Source organism: Physella acuta, unplaced genomic scaffold (genome assembly GCF_028476545.2).
Source record: "Physella acuta isolate Inbredline_101_S28 unplaced genomic scaffold, ASM2847654v3 ptg000148l, whole genome shotgun sequence".
Taxonomy (NCBI): Eukaryota; Metazoa; Mollusca; class Gastropoda; family Physidae; genus Physella; species Physella acuta.
Window position 1 is genome coordinate 980845 of NW_026731667.1, and position 19673 is coordinate 1000517.

At 46.2% G+C, this 19673-nt stretch overlaps 1 protein-coding gene across 3 annotated transcripts in view; it reads right to left on the minus strand.

The window, feature by feature from the left end:
* The window catches only part of LOC131935549 (WD repeat-containing protein 64), a 50693-nt gene that overhangs the window by 8317 nt on the left and 22703 nt on the right, over window positions 1–19673 (minus strand). For 2 of the 3 annotated variants that reach the window (XM_059291999.1, XM_059291998.1), the window contains exons 15-27: window positions 17538–17597; window positions 16955–17078; window positions 16676–16845; window positions 15785–15970; window positions 15403–15521; window positions 14357–14464; window positions 14025–14082; window positions 6139–6298; window positions 5733–5884; window positions 3936–4041; window positions 3610–3671; window positions 3334–3446; window positions 2279–2396 (exon numbers count right to left, since the gene is read on the minus strand). In XM_059291999.1, coding sequence (XP_059147982.1) covers window positions 2279–2396; window positions 3334–3446; window positions 3610–3671; window positions 3936–4041; window positions 5733–5884; window positions 6139–6298; window positions 14025–14082; window positions 14357–14464; window positions 15403–15521; window positions 15785–15970; window positions 16676–16845; window positions 16955–17078; window positions 17538–17597 — 1536 coding nt within the window. The remainder of the gene's footprint in view (window positions 1–2278; window positions 2397–3333; window positions 3447–3609; window positions 3672–3935; window positions 4042–5732; window positions 5885–6138; window positions 6299–14024; window positions 14083–14356; window positions 14465–15402; window positions 15522–15784; window positions 15971–16675; window positions 16846–16954; window positions 17079–17537; window positions 17598–19673) is intronic. The other variant, XM_059292000.1, reaches the window with a different exon arrangement.

Below are 19673 nucleotides of genomic sequence, written 5' to 3' on the forward strand. Positions count from 1 at the left end.
CTGAAAATGAAGTCATCGAGGTCATTAATATCGTTAACGTGCTTTGAATATATTTCAAAATAATTTGTTTCTAGTAACGTATACAATATGACCTAACCTGTAAATTATGGACACTACCAGCTGTCTACTGACCACTACCAGCTGTCTACTGACTGTCTACTAACCACACACTACCAGCTGTCTACTGACCACACACTACCAGCTGTCTACTGACCACACACTACCAGCTGTCTACTGACCACTACCAGCTGTCTACTGACCACTACCAGCTGTCTACTGACCACACACTACCAGCTGTCTACTGACCACACACTACTAACTGTCTACTGACCACACACTACCAACTGTCTACTGACCACACACTACCAACTGTTTACTGACCACCCACTACCAACTGTCTACTGACCACACACTACCAGCTGTCTACTGACCACACACTACCAACTATCTACTGACCACTACCAGCTGTCTACTGACCACACACTACCACCTGTCTACGGACCACACACTACTAGCTGTCTACTGACCACACACTACCAACTGTCTACTGACCACACACTACCAGCTGTCTACTGACCAAACACTACCACCTGTCTACGGACCACACACTACTAGCTGTCTACTGACCACTACCAGCTGTCTACTGACCACACACTACCAGCTGTCTACTGACCACACACTACCAGCTGTCTACTGACCACACAATACCAGCTGTCTACTGACCACACACTACCAGCTGTCTACTGACCACACAATACCACCTGTCTACGGACCACACACTACTAGCTGTCTACTGACCACTACCAGCTGTCTACTGACCAGACACTACCAGCTGTCTACTGACCACACACTACCAGCTGTCTACTGACTACACACTACCAGCTGTCTACTGACCACACAATACCAGCTGTCTACTGACCACACACTACCAGCTATCTACTGACCAGACACTACCAGCTGCCTACTGACCACTATTAGCTGTCTACTGACCACACACTACCAGCTGTCTACTGACCACACACTACCAGCTGTCTACTGACCACACACTACCAGCTGTCTACTGACCACTACCAGCTGTCTACTGACCACACACTACCAACTGTCTACTGACCACTACCAGCTGTCTACTGACCACTACCAGCTGTCTACTGACCACTACCAACTGTCTACTGACTACTACTTGTTGTCTACTGACTACACACTACCAGCTGTCTACCGTCCACTAACAGCTGTCTACTGACCTCACACTACCAGCTATCTACTGCCCAGACACTACCAGCTGTCTACTTACCACTACTAGCTGTCTACTGACCACACACTACCAGCTGTCTACTGACCACACACTACCAGCTGTCTACTGACCACACACTACCAACTGTCTACTGACCACTACCAGCTGTCTACTGACCACACACTACCAGCTGTCTACTGAGCACACACTACAAGCTGGCTACTGACCACTACCAGTTGTCTACTGACCACACACTACCAGCTGTCTACTGACCACACACTACCAGCTGTCTACTGACCAAACACTACCAGCTGTCTACTGACCACTACTAGCTGTCTACTGACCACTACTAGATGTCTACTGACCACTACTAGCTGTCTACTGACCAGTACTAGCTGTCTACTGACCACACACTACCTGCTGTCTACTGACCACTACTAGCTGTCTACTGACCACACACTACCAGCTGTCTACTGACCAAACACTACCAGCTGTCTACTGACCACACACTACCAACTGTCTACTGACCACTACTAGCTGTCTACTGACCACTACTAGATGTCTACTGACCACTACTAGCTGTCTACTGACCAGTACTAGCTGTCTACTGACCACACACTACCAGCTGTCTACTGACCACTACTAGCTGTCTACTGACCACACACTACCAGCTGTCTACTGACCAAACACTACCAGCTGTCTACTGACCACACACTACCAGCTGTCTACTGACCAAACACTACCAGCTGTCTACTGACCACACACTACCAGCTGTCTACTGACCAAACACTACCAGCTGTCTACTGACCACACACTACCAGCTGTCTACTGACCAAACACTACCAGCTGTCTACTGACCAAACACTATCAGCTGTCTACTGACCAAACACTACCAGCTGTCTACTGACCACACACATTCCAGCTGTCTACTGACCACACACTACCACCTGTCTACTGACCACACACTACTAGCTGTCTACTCATCACTACCAGCTGTCTACTTATCACTACCAGCTGTCTACTGACCACTACCAGCTGTCTACTGACCTCCACTATGTCAACAGGCAGTGAGGCCGAGCTGTCTATTTCTTCAATGGACGAGTGATTGACAGCTTTACTCTGACCAAAGTAGCCAATGAAATTCCCGCTTACAACAGACCAAACTCTGAAAAATAGTCACGTGATGTAACAGCTGTCAGACCAACAGACACCACCAACAGACACCAACAGACACCGACAAACACCAACATACACCACCAACAGACACCAGCAACAGACACCAACAGACACCAACATACAGACACCAACATACAGACACCAACAGACACCACCAACAGACACTAAACACCAACAAACACCAACAAACACTAACATACACCAACAGACACCAATAGACACCAACAGACACCAACAAACACCAACAGACACCAACAAACACCAACAAACACCAACAAACACCAACAAACACCAACAAACACTAGCATACACCAACAGACACCAACAGACACCAACAAACACCAACAGACACCAGCTGTTAAACTTGCGATGGAAAGCAAGACAATTTAAACATAACCAGATGAGGTAGTCGTTTGAACATGACCTTGACATCTCACCTGTTGGAGGTAGTCATGTGAACATGACCTTGACATCTTACCTGTTCGAGGTAGTCATGTGAACATGACCTTGACATCTCACCTGTTGGAGGTAGTCATGTGAACATGACCTTGACATCTCACCTGATGGAGGTAGTCAGGTGAACATGACCTTGACATCTCACCTGATGGAGGTAGTCATGTGAACATGACCTTGACATCTCACCTGATGGAGTCTGGTAAACATGACATTGACATCTCAGGAGTCTGGTGAACATGACCTTGACATCTCACCTGATGTAGGTAGTCAGGTGAACATGACATTGACATCTTAGGAGTCTGGTGAACATGACCTTGACATCTCACCTGATGTAGGTAGTCAGGTGAACATGACATTGACATCTTAGGAGTCTGGTGAACATGACCTTGACATCTCACCTGATGTAGGTAGTCAGGTGAACATGACATTGACATCTTAGGAGTCTGGTGAACATGACCTTGACATCTCACCTGATGGAGGTATCTGATGATGCCGAGTACACGAGCTGTGTTGACGTATCCATGGCAACGGACACTATTTTACTGCCGTGTGCTCTCCAGAAGACGATTTGCTTGATGTGGTTCTGACAAAACAAAAGTCGCTAATACAGTGATAGACACACATTGCTGCATATTAACTCGACACAAAAAAAAGTTTGCTATCCTTAAGAATACCATCCGAGCTAGATACGAAATCTAAAATCATTGGCATGAATATGGTGGTGGGGTTAGCAGGAAGGGAAGTACCTCATCTTTTTTGTGGGGCTCCGCCAAAAATTTCCGGATTTTCCAAACACTAATGTAACCTTCTGCAGGAGAGATAAAGAACATTTGTGGAGTAAGTCAAATTCTACATGAAAGTCTGGTTAAGTTTTGTGATAAATGACGTTCTGGCAAAACTAAGATGAAGCTCAATTATTAAGGTAAAAGATCTGACTTAATCGTTGATTAGATTGTGTCGTTAATTAGCAATTAGATTGCGTCTTACTGTAGAAGGTGACCTACTTAAGCAAGTGACCCACTTAAAATTGTGACCTACATAAGCAGATAACCTACTTGCGTAGGTGACCTACTTGTGTCCCCTGCCACCAGAAGGCCGGCCTTGACCTGGCAGCAGATTGACGTCACAGGTAACCCAGGTTTTGGAGTGGCCGGTGAAATCTCTCTCAAGATGGCGCCCTGTCGTGTGGAACAAACGTGAGCTTCAAACTGAATCAAAACATTTTAAACTTAAGTAGCTCGCTGAATCAAAAATATTTTGACTTAAGTAGCTCGCTGAATCAAAAACATTTTGACTTAAGTAGCTCGCTGCATCAAAAACATTTTGACTTAAGTAGCTCGCTGAATCAAAAACATTTTGACCTAAGTGGCTCGCTGAATACAAAAACATTTTGACTTAAGTAGCTCGCTGAATCAAAAACATTTTGACTTAAGTAGCTCGCTGAATCAAAAACGTTTTAACCTAAGTAGCTCGCTAAATCAAAAACATTTTGACTTAAGTAGCTCGCTGAATTAAAAACATTTTGAGTTAAGTAGCTCGCTGAATCTAAAACATTTTGACTTAAGTAGCTCGCTGAATCAAAAACATTTTGACTTAAGTAGCTCGCTGGACATTCTTCTTTTAAAACCTATTTCTGCTGTTCCGGAAGTTTCTCTCATTTGAAAACATGTTAATAAAAAGTCTAGTGACAATTTAAGCGCAATTTCCTTATGTTATCTAAAAATAGATATAATGCTGGGGTGCGTTCAAGCTAGGAGAACGATCGGTTTGTTGGTGTTTATGTAATTTTAAAAAAAAAATTGTGACAGAACGAAAGGATATTTTTGAAAACTTTCTTCTGCAATATTGTTCTAAATTATGGCAGGAATCGATTGGTAAATGTTTCAGTCGCTAAGTGGTCTGGTTGCCGAGATATGGGCCAAAAACTGCATTTTTTCGAGGTTTTTTGGCTTTTCCGGAAAATCCAGGAAGGAATTCCGGGAATTTTTTTGGCCCTCGGAACTTGCTTAACATATTTGCTTTTGGAACTAGTCCTCGATATTGCTTTGTTGAGGAGGAGATAAGACTTAAAGCTGCGGACACACATCCATACATCCAGAAATTTCTAGGTTTTTTGGCTTTTCCGGGAAATCCAGGAAGGAATTCCGGGAATTTTGTTTGTGCCCACAATCATCCTCGGAACTTGTTTAACATATTTGCTTTTGGATATTGCTTCGTTGAGGAGGAGATACAACTTAAAGCTGCGGTAAAGCTGCGGACACACATCCATTCATTCATTCATCCATCCATCCAGAAATAACGAATTAATAATCGCAATTCCAGTATGGAAATTGCGCTAAAAAAATAAATATCAGGTTTATTTGAAGTCTGCTTCCTATTCAATGACTCCCCAGTATGACTCTCCCGTATGACTTCTCTTTTCTGACTTCCCCAGCCTGACTTTCTCTGCATGCCTCTTCAGCATGACTCCCCTGTTTAACTCCCCTGTCCTCCCCTGTACTCCCCTGTATAACTCCCCTGTATGACTCCCTGTATGACTCCCTGTATGACTCCCTGTATGACTCCATGAACGACTCCCTGTATGACTCCATGAACGACTCCCTGTATGACTCCATGAACGACTCCCTGTATAACTCCCTGTATGACTCCCTGTATGACTCCCTGTATGACTCCATGAACGACTCCCTGTATGACTCCCTGTATGACTCCATGAACGACTCCCTGTATGACGCCCTGTATGACTCCCTGTATGACTCCCTGTATGACTCCATGAACGACTCCCTGTATGACTCCCTGTATGACTCCCTGTATGACTCCCCTGTATGACTCCCCTGTATGACTCCCCTGTATGACGCCCTGTATGACTCACGTTAAGATCCCAGAATCTGACGACCGAGTCTTGATGTGCAGACACAAGGATGACGTTCTGCTCACACTCCGCTGGCTCGCCCAGTGAATCGTCGTCTGCTGGCCCAGCTTCCTTTGGCTCGTCTGCTGATGTGAACTCCGATTGCGCAGGCGCTAAATGACAGACGGTTAAACAAACATGGTAGTTGAAGGTAATCAGAGGGTAATGAAAAATCAGATGGTGATTAGATTATCATTAGTTTAAGTTAATCAGAAAGTAATTAGATATAAAACCTTTTCAGGTGAACTTTGATTGATTTTCCCTAACTGTTGACAAAATTCGCACAACAAGTATCTGATTACATTTGCCAGATTACATTTGCCGTAATACACCCCTGACCCTGGTGCTGTTCGACTGTCTACCTTACCGGTATTCATGACGTCATCCTCTGGAGCGTCCACCTGGATACTGATTGATGAATCCACAGGTAGGTCAAGGACATCACCGCCATCTTGGTTGTCCCCAGCAACCAACAACCTGCTGCCGTCGTCTCCCTCTACCCCCGGAACAGCCTCAGGTTCCAGCTGCTAATTAGTTGACATGTTTTAGATTTTAACAGCTAATTAGTTGACACGTGTTTTAGATTTAAAAAGCTTATTAGTTGACACATGTTTTAGATTTTAACAGCTAATTAGTTGACACTTGTTTTAGATTTTAACAGCTCATTAGTTGACACATGTTTTAGATTTTAACAGCTAATTAGTTGACACATGTTTTAGATTTTAACAGCTCATTAGATCATCGACATTTTAACAGCTAATTAGTTGACACATGTTTTAGATTTTAACAGCTCATTAGATCATCGACATTTTAACAGCTAATTAGTTGGCATATGTTTTAGATTTTAACAGCTAATTAGTTGACACATGTTTTAGATTTTAACAGCTCATTAGATCATCGACATTTTAACAGCTAATCAGTTGACATATGTTTTAGATTTTAACAGCTAATTAGTTGACATATGTTTTAGATTTTAACAGCACATTAGACCATCGACATTTTAACAGCTAATTAGTTGACATATGTTTTAGATTTTAACAGCTCATTAGATCGAAATTTTAACACCTAATTAGATTATCGAAATTTTAACAGCTAATTGGATTATCGAAATTTTAACACCTAATAAGATTATCGACATTTTAAAAGGTGTACACATTGAAATAAAATGGCGTTAAGGTTGTGAAATAAAATGTGTTAAGAATTGAACGGATTGAAAATATTTTATCAACAACTTTAAACCTGGCATTGCTACAGAACTAATCACTTTATGTGTTTACAAGGTGCCATTACACTGACATAGTTCTTTGGTTAAGTTCGCTGGGACATGATGATGTCTTAACACTGACATAGATCTAGTGTTGGTAGCTGGGACATGATGATGTTGGTAGCTGGGACATGATGGTGTCTTAACACTGACATAGATCTAGTGTTGGTAGCTGGGACATGATGGTGTTGGTAGCTGGGACATGATGGTGTTGGTAGCTGGGACATGATGGTGTCTAAACACTGACATAGATCTAGTGTTGGTAGCTGGGACATGATGGTGTCTTAACACTGACATAGATCTAGTGTTGGTAGCTGGGACATGATGGTGTTGGTAGCTGGGACATGATGGTGTTGGTAGCTGGGACATGATGGTGTCTAAACACTGACATAGATCTAGTGTTGGTAGCTGGGACATGATGGTGTTGGTAGCTGGGACATGATGATGTTGGTAGCTGGGACATGATGGTGTCTAAACACTGACATAGATCTAGTGTTGGTAGCTGGGACATGATGGTGTTGGTAGCTGGGACATGATGATGTTGGTAGCTGGGACATGATGGTGTCTAAACACTGACAAAGATCTAGTGTTGGTAGCTGGGACATGATGGTGTCTTAACACTGACATAGATCTAGTGTTGGTAGCTGGGACATGATGGTGTTGGTAGCTGGGACATGATGGTGTTGGTAGCTGGGACATGATGGTGTCTAAACACTGACATAGATCTAGTGTTGGTAGCTGGGACATGATGGTGTTGGTAGCTGGGACATGATGATGTTGGTAGCTGGGACATGATGATGTTGGTAGCTGGGACATGATGGTGTCTTAACACTGACATAGATCTAGTGTTGGTAGCTGGGACATGATGGTGTTGGTAGCTGGGACATGATGATGTTGGTAGCTGGGACATGATGATGTTGGTAGCTGGGACATGATGGTGTCTTAACACTGACATAGATCTAGTGTTGGTAGCTGGGACATGATGGTGTTGGTAGCTGGGACATGATGGTGTTGGTAGCTGGGACATGATGGTGTTGGTAGCTGGGACATGATGGTGTTGGTAGCTGGGACATGATGATGTTGGTAGCTGGGACATGATGGTGTTGGTAGCTGGGACATGATGGTGTTGGTAGCTGGGACATGATGGTGTTGGTAGCTGGGACATGATGATGTTGGTAGCTGGGACATGATGATGTCTTAACACTGACAAAGATCTAGTGTTGGTAGCTGGGACATGATGGTGTTGGTAGCTGGGACATGATGATGTTGGTAGCTGGGACATGATGGTGTTGGTAGCTGGGACATGATGATGTTGGTAGCTGGGACATGATGGTGTTGGTAGCTGGGACATGATGGTGTTGGTAGCTGGGACATGATGGTGTTGGTAGCTGGGACATGATGATGTTGGTAGCTGGGACATGATGATGTCTTAACACTGACAAAGATCTAGTGTTGGTAGCTGGGACATGATGGTGTTGGTAGCTGGGACATGATGATGTTGGTAGCTGGGACATGATGGTGTTGGTAGCTGGGATATGATGGTGTTGGTAGCTGGGACATGATGATGTCTTAACACTGACATAGATCTAGTGTTGGTAGCTGGGACATGATGATGTCTTAACACTGACATAGATCTAGTGTTGGTAGCTGGGACATGATGATGTTGGTAGCTGGGACATGATGGTGTTGGTAGCTGGGATATGATAGTGTCTAAACACTGACAAAGATCTAGTGTTGGTAGCTGGGACATGATGATGTCTTAACACTGACATAGACCTAGTGTTGGTAGCTGGGACATGATGATGTTGGTAGCTGGGACATGATGGTGTTGGTAGCTGGGACATGATGGTGTTGGTAGCTGGGACATGATGGTGTTGGTAGCTGGGACATGATGGTGTTGGTAGCTGGGACATGATGATGTTGGTAGCTGGGACATGATGATGTCTTAACACTGACAAAGATCTAGTGTTGGTAGCTGGGACATGATGGTGTTGGTAGCTGGGACATGATGATGTTGGTAGCTGGGACATGATGGTGTTGGTAGCTGGGACATGATGATGTTGGTAGCTGGGACATGATGGTGTTGGTAGCTGGGACATGATGGTGTTGGTAGCTGGGACATTATGGTGTTGGTAGCTGGGACATGATGATGTTGGTAGCTGGGACATGATGATGTCTTAACACTGACAAAGATCTAGTGTTGGTAGCTGGGACATGATGGTGTTGGTAGCTGGGACATGATGATGTTGGTAGCTGGGACATGATGGTGTTGGTAGCTGGGATATGATGGTGTTGGTAGCTGGGACATGATGATGTCTTAACACTGACATAGATCTAGTGTTGGTAGCTGGGACATGATGATGTCTTAACACTGACATAGATCTAGTGTTGGTAGCTGGGACATGATGATGTTGGTAGCTGGGACATGATGGTGTTGGTAGCTGGGATATGATGGTGTCTAAACACTGACAAAGATCTAGTGTTGGTAGCTGGGACATGATGATGTTGGTAGCTGGGACATGATGGTGTTGGTAGCTGGGATATGATGGTGTCTAAACACTGACAAAGATCTAGTGTTGGTAGCTGGGACATGATGATGTCTTAACACTGACATAGACCTAGTGTTGGTAGCTGGGACATGATGATGTTGGTAGCTGGGATATGATGGTGTTGGTAGCTGGGATATGATGGTGTTGGTAGCTGGGACATGATGATGTTGGTAGCTGGGACATGATGATGTTGGTAGCTGGGACATGATGGTGTTGGTAGCTGGGACATGATGGTGTTGGTAGCTGGGACATGATGGTGTTGGTAGCTGGGACATGATGATGTTGGTAGCTGGGACATGATGATGTCTTAACACTGACAAAGATCTAGTGTTGGTAGCTGGGACATGATGGTGTTGGTAGCTGGGACATGATGATGTTGGTAGCTGGGACATGATGGTGTTGGTAGCTGGGACATGATGATGTTGGTAGCTGGGACATGATGGTGTTGGTAGCTGGGACATGATGGTGTTGGTAGCTGGGACATGATGGTGTTGGTAGCTGGGACATGATGATGTTGGTAGCTGGGACATGATGATGTCTTAACACTGACAAAGATCTAGTGTTGGTAGCTGGGACATGATGGTGTTGGTAGCTGGGACATGATGATGTTGGTAGCTGGGACATGATGGTGTTGGTAGCTGGGATATGATGGTGTTGGTAGCTGGGACATGATGATGTCTTAACACTGACATAGATCTAGTGTTGGTAGCTGGGACATGATGATGTCTTAACACTGACATAGATCTAGTGTTGGTAGCTGGGACATGATGATGTTGGTAGCTGGGACATGATGGTGTTGGTAGCTGGGATATGATGGTGTCTAAACACTGACAAAGATCTAGTGTTGGTAGCTGGGACATGATGATGTTGGTAGCTGGGACATGATGGTGTTGGTAGCTGGGATATGATAGTGTCTAAACACTGACAAAGATCTAGTGTTGGTAGCTGGGACATGATGATGTCTTAACACTGACATAGACCTAGTGTTGGTAGCTGGGACATGATGATGTTGGTAGCTGGGACATGATGGTGTTGGTAGCTGGGACATGATGGTGTTGGTAGCTGGGACATGATGGTGTTGGTAGCTGGGACATGATGGTGTTGGTAGCTGGGACATGATGATGTTGGTAGCTGGGACATGATGATGTCTTAACACTGACAAAGATCTAGTGTTGGTAGCTGGGACATGATGGTGTTGGTAGCTGGGACATGATGATGTTGGTAGCTGGGACATGATGGTGTTGGTAGCTGGGACATGATGATGTTGGTAGCTGGGACATGATGGTGTTGGTAGCTGGGACATGATGGTGTTGGTAGCTGGGACATTATGGTGTTGGTAGCTGGGACATGATGATGTTGGTAGCTGGGACATGATGATGTCTTAACACTGACAAAGATCTAGTGTTGGTAGCTGGGACATGATGGTGTTGGTAGCTGGGACATGATGATGTTGGTAGCTGGGACATGATGGTGTTGGTAGCTGGGATATGATGGTGTTGGTAGCTGGGACATGATGATGTCTTAACACTGACATAGATCTAGTGTTGGTAGCTGGGACATGATGATGTCTTAACACTGACATAGATCTAGTGTTGGTAGCTGGGACATGATGATGTTGGTAGCTGGGACATGATGGTGTTGGTAGCTGGGATATGATGGTGTCTAAACACTGACAAAGATCTAGTGTTGGTAGCTGGGACATGATGATGTTGGTAGCTGGGACATGATGGTGTTGGTAGCTGGGATATGATGGTGTCTAAACACTGACAAAGATCTAGTGTTGGTAGCTGGGACATGATGATGTCTTAACACTGACATAGACCTAGTGTTGGTAGCTGGGACATGATGATGTTGGTAGCTGGGATATGATGGTGTTGGTAGCTGGGATATGATGGTGTTGGTAGCTGGGACATGATGATGTTGGTAGCTGGGACATGATGATGTTGGTAGCTGGGATATGATGATGTTGGTAGCTGGGACATGATGATGTTGGTAGCTGGGACATGATGATGTTGGTAGCTGGGACATGATGGTGTTGGTAGCTGGGACATGATGGTGTTGGTAGCTGGGACATGATGGTGTTGGTAGCTGGGACATGATGATGTTGGTAGCTGGGATATGATGGTGTTGGTAGCTGGGATATGATGGTGTTGGTAGCTGGGACATGATTATGTTGGTAGCTGGGACATGATGATGTTGGTAGCTGGGACATGATGATGTTGGTAGCTGGGATATGATGGTGTTGGTAGCTGGGACATGATGATGTTGGTAGCTGGGACATGATGATGTTGGTAGCTGGGACATGATGGTGTTGGTAGCTGGGACATGATGGTGTTGGTAGCTGGGACATGATGGTGTTGGTAGCTGGGATATGATGGTGTTGGTAGCTGGGACATGATGATGTCTTAACAATGACATAGATCTAGTGTTGGTAGCTGGGACATGACGATGTCTTAACACTGACATAGACCTAGTGTTGGTAGCTGGGACATGATGATGTTGGTAGCTGGGATATGATGGTGTTGGTAGCTGGGATATGATGGTGTTGGTAGCTGGGACATGATTATGTTGGTAGCTGGGACATGATGATGTTGGTAGCTGGGACATGATGATGTTGGTAGCTGGGATATGATGGTGTTGGTAGCTGGGACATGATGATGTTGGTAGCTGGGACATGATGATGTTGGTAGCTGGGACATGATGATGTTGGTAGCTGGGGCATGATGATGTTGGTAGCTGGGACATGATGGTGTTGGTAGCTGGGACATGATGATGTCTCAACACTGACATAGACCTAGTGTTGGTAGCCGGGGCATGATGGTGTTGGTAGCTGGGACATGATGATGTTGGTAGCTGGGACATGATGATGTTGGTAGCTGGGGCATGATGATGTTGGTAGCTGGGACATGATGGTGTTGGTAGCTGGGACATGATGGTGTTGGTAGCTGGGACATGATGATGTTGGTAGCTGGGACATGATGGTGTTGGTAGCTGGGATATGATGGTGTTGGTAGCTGGGATATGATGGTGTTGGTAGCTGGGACATGATGATGTTGGTAGCTGGGACATGATGGTGTTGGTAGCTGGGATATGATGGTGTCTAAACACTGACAAAGATCTAGTGTTGGTAGCTGGGACATGATGATGTTGGTAGCTGGGACATGATGGTGTTGGTAGCTGGGATATGATGGTGTTGGTAGCTGGGACATGATGGTGTTGGTAGCTGGGACATGATGATGTCTTAACACTGACATAGATCTAGTGTTGGTAGCTGGGACATGATGATGTCTTAACACTGACAAAGATCTAGTGTTGGTAGCTGGGACATGATGATGTTGGTAGCTGGGACATGATGGTGTTGGTAGCTGGGATATGATGGTGTCTTAACACTGACATAGATCTAGTGTTGGTAGCTGGGACATGATGATGTTGGTAGCTGGGACATGATGGTGTTGGTAGCTGGGACATGATGGTGTTGGTAGCTGGGACATGATGATGTCTTAACACTGACATAGATCTAGTGTTGGTAGCTGGGACATGATGGTGTTGGTAGCTGGGACATGATGGTGTTGGTAGCTGGGACATGATGGTGTTGGTAGCTGGGACATGATGGTGTTGGTAGCTGGGATATGATGGTGTCTTAACACTGACATAGATCTAGTGTTGGTAGCTGGGACATGATGATGTTGGTAGCTGGGACATGATGATGTTGGTAGCTGGGACATGATGATGTTGGTAGCTGGGACATGATGGTGTTGGTAGCTGGGACATGATGGTGTTGGTAGCTGGGACATGATGATGTTGGTAGCTGGGACATGATGATGTCTAAACACTGACAAAGATCTAGTGTTGGTAGCTGGGACATGATGGTGTTGGTAGCTGGGACATGATGATGTTGGTAGCTGGGACATGATGGTGTTGGTAGCTGGGACATGATGGTGTTGGTAGCTGGGACATGATGGTGTTGGTAGCTGGGACATGATGATGTTGGTAGCTGGGACATGATGATGTCTAAACACTGACATAGATCTAGTGTTGGTAGCTGGGACATGATGGTGTTGGTAGCTGGGACATGATGGTGTTGGTAGCTGGGACATGATGATGTTGGTAGCTGGGACATGATGATGTCTAAACACTGACATAGATCTAGTGTTGGTAGCTGGGACATGATGGTGTTGGTAGCTGGGACATGATGGTGTTGGTAGCTGGGACATGATGGTGTTGGTAGCTGGGACATGATGATGTTGGTAGCTGGGACATGATGGTGTTGGTAGCTGGGACATGATGTCTTAACATCATAGTTCTCAGAGTGTCAGATATGTCCCCAATAGACAGGGATGAAATGCCCCCACCCCACGCACACTGGCATTGGACAGGCCGCCCATGTAATAGATGGTATTGGGGAGTTTTTAGTCACGTGACTACTGGGTCACATGTTACCTGCTGACTCCCATCTGTGACGTCATCGCCTGTGGAATTCTTCTTGTCCTTTGGATTTCTGAGAACACAAAAAAAAATTAATTGGAGCAGTAAAGGGTGGTGGGACGGTGTGTGTGTGTGTGGGGGGGGGGGGGTGTTGATCGTAATGTATCTATATCTGACACCTCGTTTTTGTCATCTAGATATGACACCTGGGTTTTGACATCTAGATCTGACTCACCTTTGTTTTGACATCTAGATCTGACACCTGGGTTTTGACATCTAGATCTGACTCACCTTTGTTTTGACATCTAGATCTGACACCTGGGTTTTGACATCTAGATCTGACTCACCTTTGTTTTGACACCTGTGCCAGGCTGTAGGACAGGGCAATGACCTGCGTCACTTTCTTCTTGGCAGCAACGGTCTCGTCAGTGACGTCATCTGTTGGTGGGGTGAAGCTGAAAGATGGAACAGCGGTCTTGAAGTGCCAGAGACACAACACCAAGTGTTGATATGGAATATTGCTGAGTGGGGGTATTGCTGGGGCAGTGTTGTGTAGCTGGGGCAGTGTTGTATAGCTGGGGCAGTGCTGTATAGCTGGGGCAGTGTTGTATAGCTGGGGCAGTGTTGTATAGCTGGGGCAGTGCTGTATAGCTGGAAGTATTGGGGTAGTGTTGTATAGCTGGGGCAGTGCTGTATAGCTGGAAGTATTGGGGTAGTGTTGTATAGCTGGGGCAGTGCTGTATAGCTGGAAGTATTGGGGTAGTGTTGTATAGCTGGGGCAGTGCTGTATAGCTGGAAGTATTGGGGTAGTGTTGTATAGCTGGGGCAGTGCTGTATAGCTGGAAGTATTGGGGTAGTGTTGTATAGCTGGGGCAGTGCTGTATAGCTGGAAGTATTGGGGTAGTGTTGTATAGCTGGGGCAGTGCTGTATAGCTGGAAGTATTGGGGTAGTGTTGTATAGCTGGGGCAGTGCTGTATAGCTGGAAGTATTGGGGTAGTGTTGTATAGCTGGGGCAGTGCTGTATAGCTGGAAGTATTGGGGTAGTGTTGTATAGCTGGGGCAGTCTTGTATAGCTGGGGCAGTGCTGTATAGCTGGAAGTATTGGGGTAGTGTTGTATAGCTGGGGCAGTGCTGTATAGCTGGAAGTATTGGGGTAGTGTTGTATAGCTGGGGCAGTGCTGTATAGCTGGAAGTATTGGGGTAGTGTTGTATAGCTGGGGCAGTGTTGTATAGCTGGAAGTATTGGGGTAGTGTTGTATAGCTGGGGCAGTGCTGTATAGCTGGAAGTATTGGGGTAGTGTTGTATAGCTGGGGCAGTGTTGTATAGCTGGAAGTATTGGGGTAGTGTTGTATAGCTGGAAGTATTGGGGTAGTGTTGTATGATTGACTAACATTTTAACAGCCGCCATTTTGTGTGTCGACCAGATGATGATGGCACCACTGACAGTTCCAGTGGCGACCTCTGTTGGACTGATACACGTCATGCAGGTCACCTCAAGGTCATCTGGACGCTGTGGGACGTACAAGAGATCAATGGAAATCATGTATGTGTGACAGGATAAGACAAATGGTCTCAGGACAGTTGTAGACACCTGCCTGCTACACCTGATAGAGACACATGCGTGTAGCACCTGACAGTTACACCTGCCTGCTACACCTGACAGGGACACCTGCCTGCTACACCTGACAGTCTGAGAGAGACACCTGCCTACTACACCTAATAGAGACACATGCGTGTAGCACCTGACAGATGTAAACACCTGCGACTATATACCTTAGCGCCCCCAATGCTGGGCAGGGGGTCGGTGCGGTGGAATGATCGCCTGAGGGTCAGGTGTTTGCCGCTACGGTTGGCTGCCACCTGGCTGTCCGTGGACACGGCAGTTCTAGAACTTTTTGCCAGTCTCCACCGGCCCGTCAGTTCCATCAGCTGGACCAGTCTGCTGCTGTCCCGGGCATCCTGCAAGTACAAGAACAATCCAAGAGGTCACCACAGGCTACAGCGGTCACCACTGGACCAAGTGGTCACCACACGCTGCAGTAGTCACCACTGGACCAAGTGGTCACCACACGCTGCAGTAGTACCACTGGTTGCAGTAGTCACCACTGGACCAAGTGGTCACCACTGGACCAAGTGGTCACCACAGGCTGCAGTAGTCACCACTGGACCAAGGGGTCACCACTGGACATAGTGGTCACCACTGGACCAAGGGGTCACCACAGGCTGCAGTAGTCACCACTGGTCCAAGTGGTCACCACTTGTCCAAGTTATTTGTCACCAAATTAATGTTTGATTTAAACAGTCAATTACAAGTAATTAAACCACAGGTTAATGACCAGTAAATCTGTTACATTAACTCACCAGATAAATGACCCACTTATTGGTGACCTTGAACTCACCAGGTAAATGACCAACTTTTAGTTGACCTTGAACTCACCAGGTAAATGACCCACTTATTGGTGACCTTGAAATCACCAGGTAAATTAACAACTTTTTGTTGACCTTGAACTCACCAGGTAAATGACCAATGTGTTGTTGACCTTGAACTCACCAGGTAAATGACCGACTTTTGTTGACCTTGAACTCACCAGGTAAATGACCAGCTTTTTGTTGACCTTGAACTCACCAGGTAAATGACCAACTTTTTGTTGACCTTGAACTCACCAGGTAAATGACCAACTTTTTGTTGACCGTGTGCACCAGGATGAGGTTATCTGACCTTGACCTAATGCAGACAAGGGCATTGACCCCGCGGTCAGGATGGAAGCTGGAGAGAGGGCTGGCCATGGACTTGATCATCTGACCCGCACCGAAGTTCCAGACTTTGATGGAGCCTGCATCAGATTTGTGACGTTAATTGAAGGGTCATTATTAATAGACACATCGTGACCGTGTCTATAAATAACTTTATTACTACCTGACAGTGATCATCACGTGACTTACCATCGCTGGCACCCGTGACTAGCTTGTAGCCGCTCCGGTCTAGCGCTAGAGCCGTGACGTCAACATTTGGACCGTGAGCCTCTGGGATGGAGTAGACGATCTGACCAGTCTCGGCATCCCAGACCTGAGGGCAAGATTCAGTGTCATGTCATCACCTCACTGACATGTCATGTCATCACCTCACTGACATGTCATGTCATCACCTCACTGACATGTCATGTCATCACCTCACTGACATGTCATGTCATCAACTCAATACCATATCATGTCATAACCTCACTGACATTTCATGTCATCACTTCAGTGATATTTCATGTCATGTAATCACCTCTCTGACATGTCATTTCATCAGCTCACTGACATGTCATGCCATCACTTCGGTGACATTTTATGTCATGTCATAACCTCTTACATGTCATGTCATCACTTCAGTGACAAATGTCATTAACTCAATACCATGTCATGTCATAACCTCACTGACATTTCATGCCATATCGTCACTTCAGTGGCATGTCATGTGACATTGAGAAGACTCAACTGGACAGATGTCACATGACCAGGGTACATGTATGTGGCGACTCACCTTGATGACAGGCTGTGTGCAAACAGAAACAACCTGGTGGAATGCTTGGTTGAACAGCATCTGGTGACATAGACACGGTACAGTGAACACATGACATCTGGTGACATAGACACGGTACAGTGAACATGACATCTGGTGACATAGACACGGTACAGTGAACATGACATCTGGTGACATAGACACGGTACAGTGAACACATGACATCTGATGACATAGACACGGTACAGTGAACACATGACATCTGATGACATAGACACGGTACAGTGAACACATGACATCTGGTGACATAGACACGGTACAGTGAACACGACATCTGGTGACATAGACACGGTACAGTGAAAAAATGACATCTGACGACATAGACACGGTACAGTGAACACATGACATATGGTGACATAGACACGGTACAGTGAACATGACATCTGGTGACATAGACACGATACAGTGAACATGACATCTGGTGACATAGACACGGTACAGTGAACACATGGCATCTGGTGACATAGACACAGTACAGTGATCACATGACATCTGGTGACATAGACACGGTACAGTGAACACATGACATCTGGTGACATAGACACGGTACAGTGAACACATGACATCTGGTGACATATACACGGTACAGTGAACACATGACAACTGGTGACATAGACACGGTACAGTGAACACATGACATCTGGTGACATAGACACGGTACAGTGAACACATGACAACAGGTGACATAGACACGGTACAGTGAACACATGACATCTGGTGACATATACACGGTACAGTGAACACATGACATCTGATGACATAGACACGGTACAGTGAACATGGAATCTGGTGATATAGACACGATACAGTGAACACATGACATCTGGTGACATAAATACGGTACAGTGAACACATGACATCTGGTGACATAAATACGGTACAGTGAACACATGAAATCTGGTGACATAAATACGGTACAGTGAACACATGACATCAAGTCACCCACCACCATCAAGTCACCATCACATATAGTCACCATTCCATCAATTCACCACCCGTCAAGTCATCACCCACCAAGTCACCAACCCATCAAGTCACCACCCCATCAAGTCACCACTCCCCTAAAGTCACCACCCATAAAATCACCACCCCCATCAAGTTACCACCCCATTAAGTAACCACCCCCACCATGTTACCACCCCATCAAGTCACCACCCATCAAGTCACCACCCCATTAAGTCACCACCCCATTAAGTCACCACCCCATTAAGTCACCACCCCATTAAGTCACCACCCCATTAAGTCACCACCCCCATCAAGTCACCACCCCATTAAGTCACCACCCCCATCAAGTCACCACCCCATCAAGTCACCACCCCCATCAAGTCACCACCCCATCAAGTCACCACCCCATCAAGTCACCACCCCATCAAGTCACCACCCCATCAAGTCACCACCCATCAAGTCACCACCCATCAAGTCACCACCCCATCAAGTCACCACCCCATCAAGTCACCACCCCCATCAAGTCACCACCCCATACAGTCACCACCCCATCAAGTCACCACCCCATCAACTCACCACCCCATCAAGTCACCACCCCCATCAAGTCACCACCCCATACAGTCACCACCCCATCAAGTCACCACCCCATCAAGTCACCACCCATCAAGTCACCACCCATCAAGTCACCACCCCATCAAGTCACCACCCCATTAAGTCACCACCCCCATCAAGTCACCACCCCATTAAGTCACCACCCCCATCAAGTCACCACCCCATCAAGTCACCACCCCCATCAAGTCACCACCCCATCAAGTCACCACCCCATCAAGTCACCACCCCATCAAGTCACCACCACATCAAGTCACCACCCATCAAGTCACCACCCATCAAGTCACCACCCCATCAAGTCACCACCCCATCAAGTCACCACCCCATCAAGTCACCACCCCCATCAAGTCACCACCCCATACAGTCACCACCCCATCAAGTCACCACCCCATCAAGTCACCACCCATCAAGTCACCACCCATCAAGTCACCACCCCATCAAGTCACCACCCCATCAAGTCACCACCCCCATCAAGTCACCACCCCATCAAGTCACCACTCCCCTACAGTCACCACCCCCATCAACTCACCACCCATCAACTCA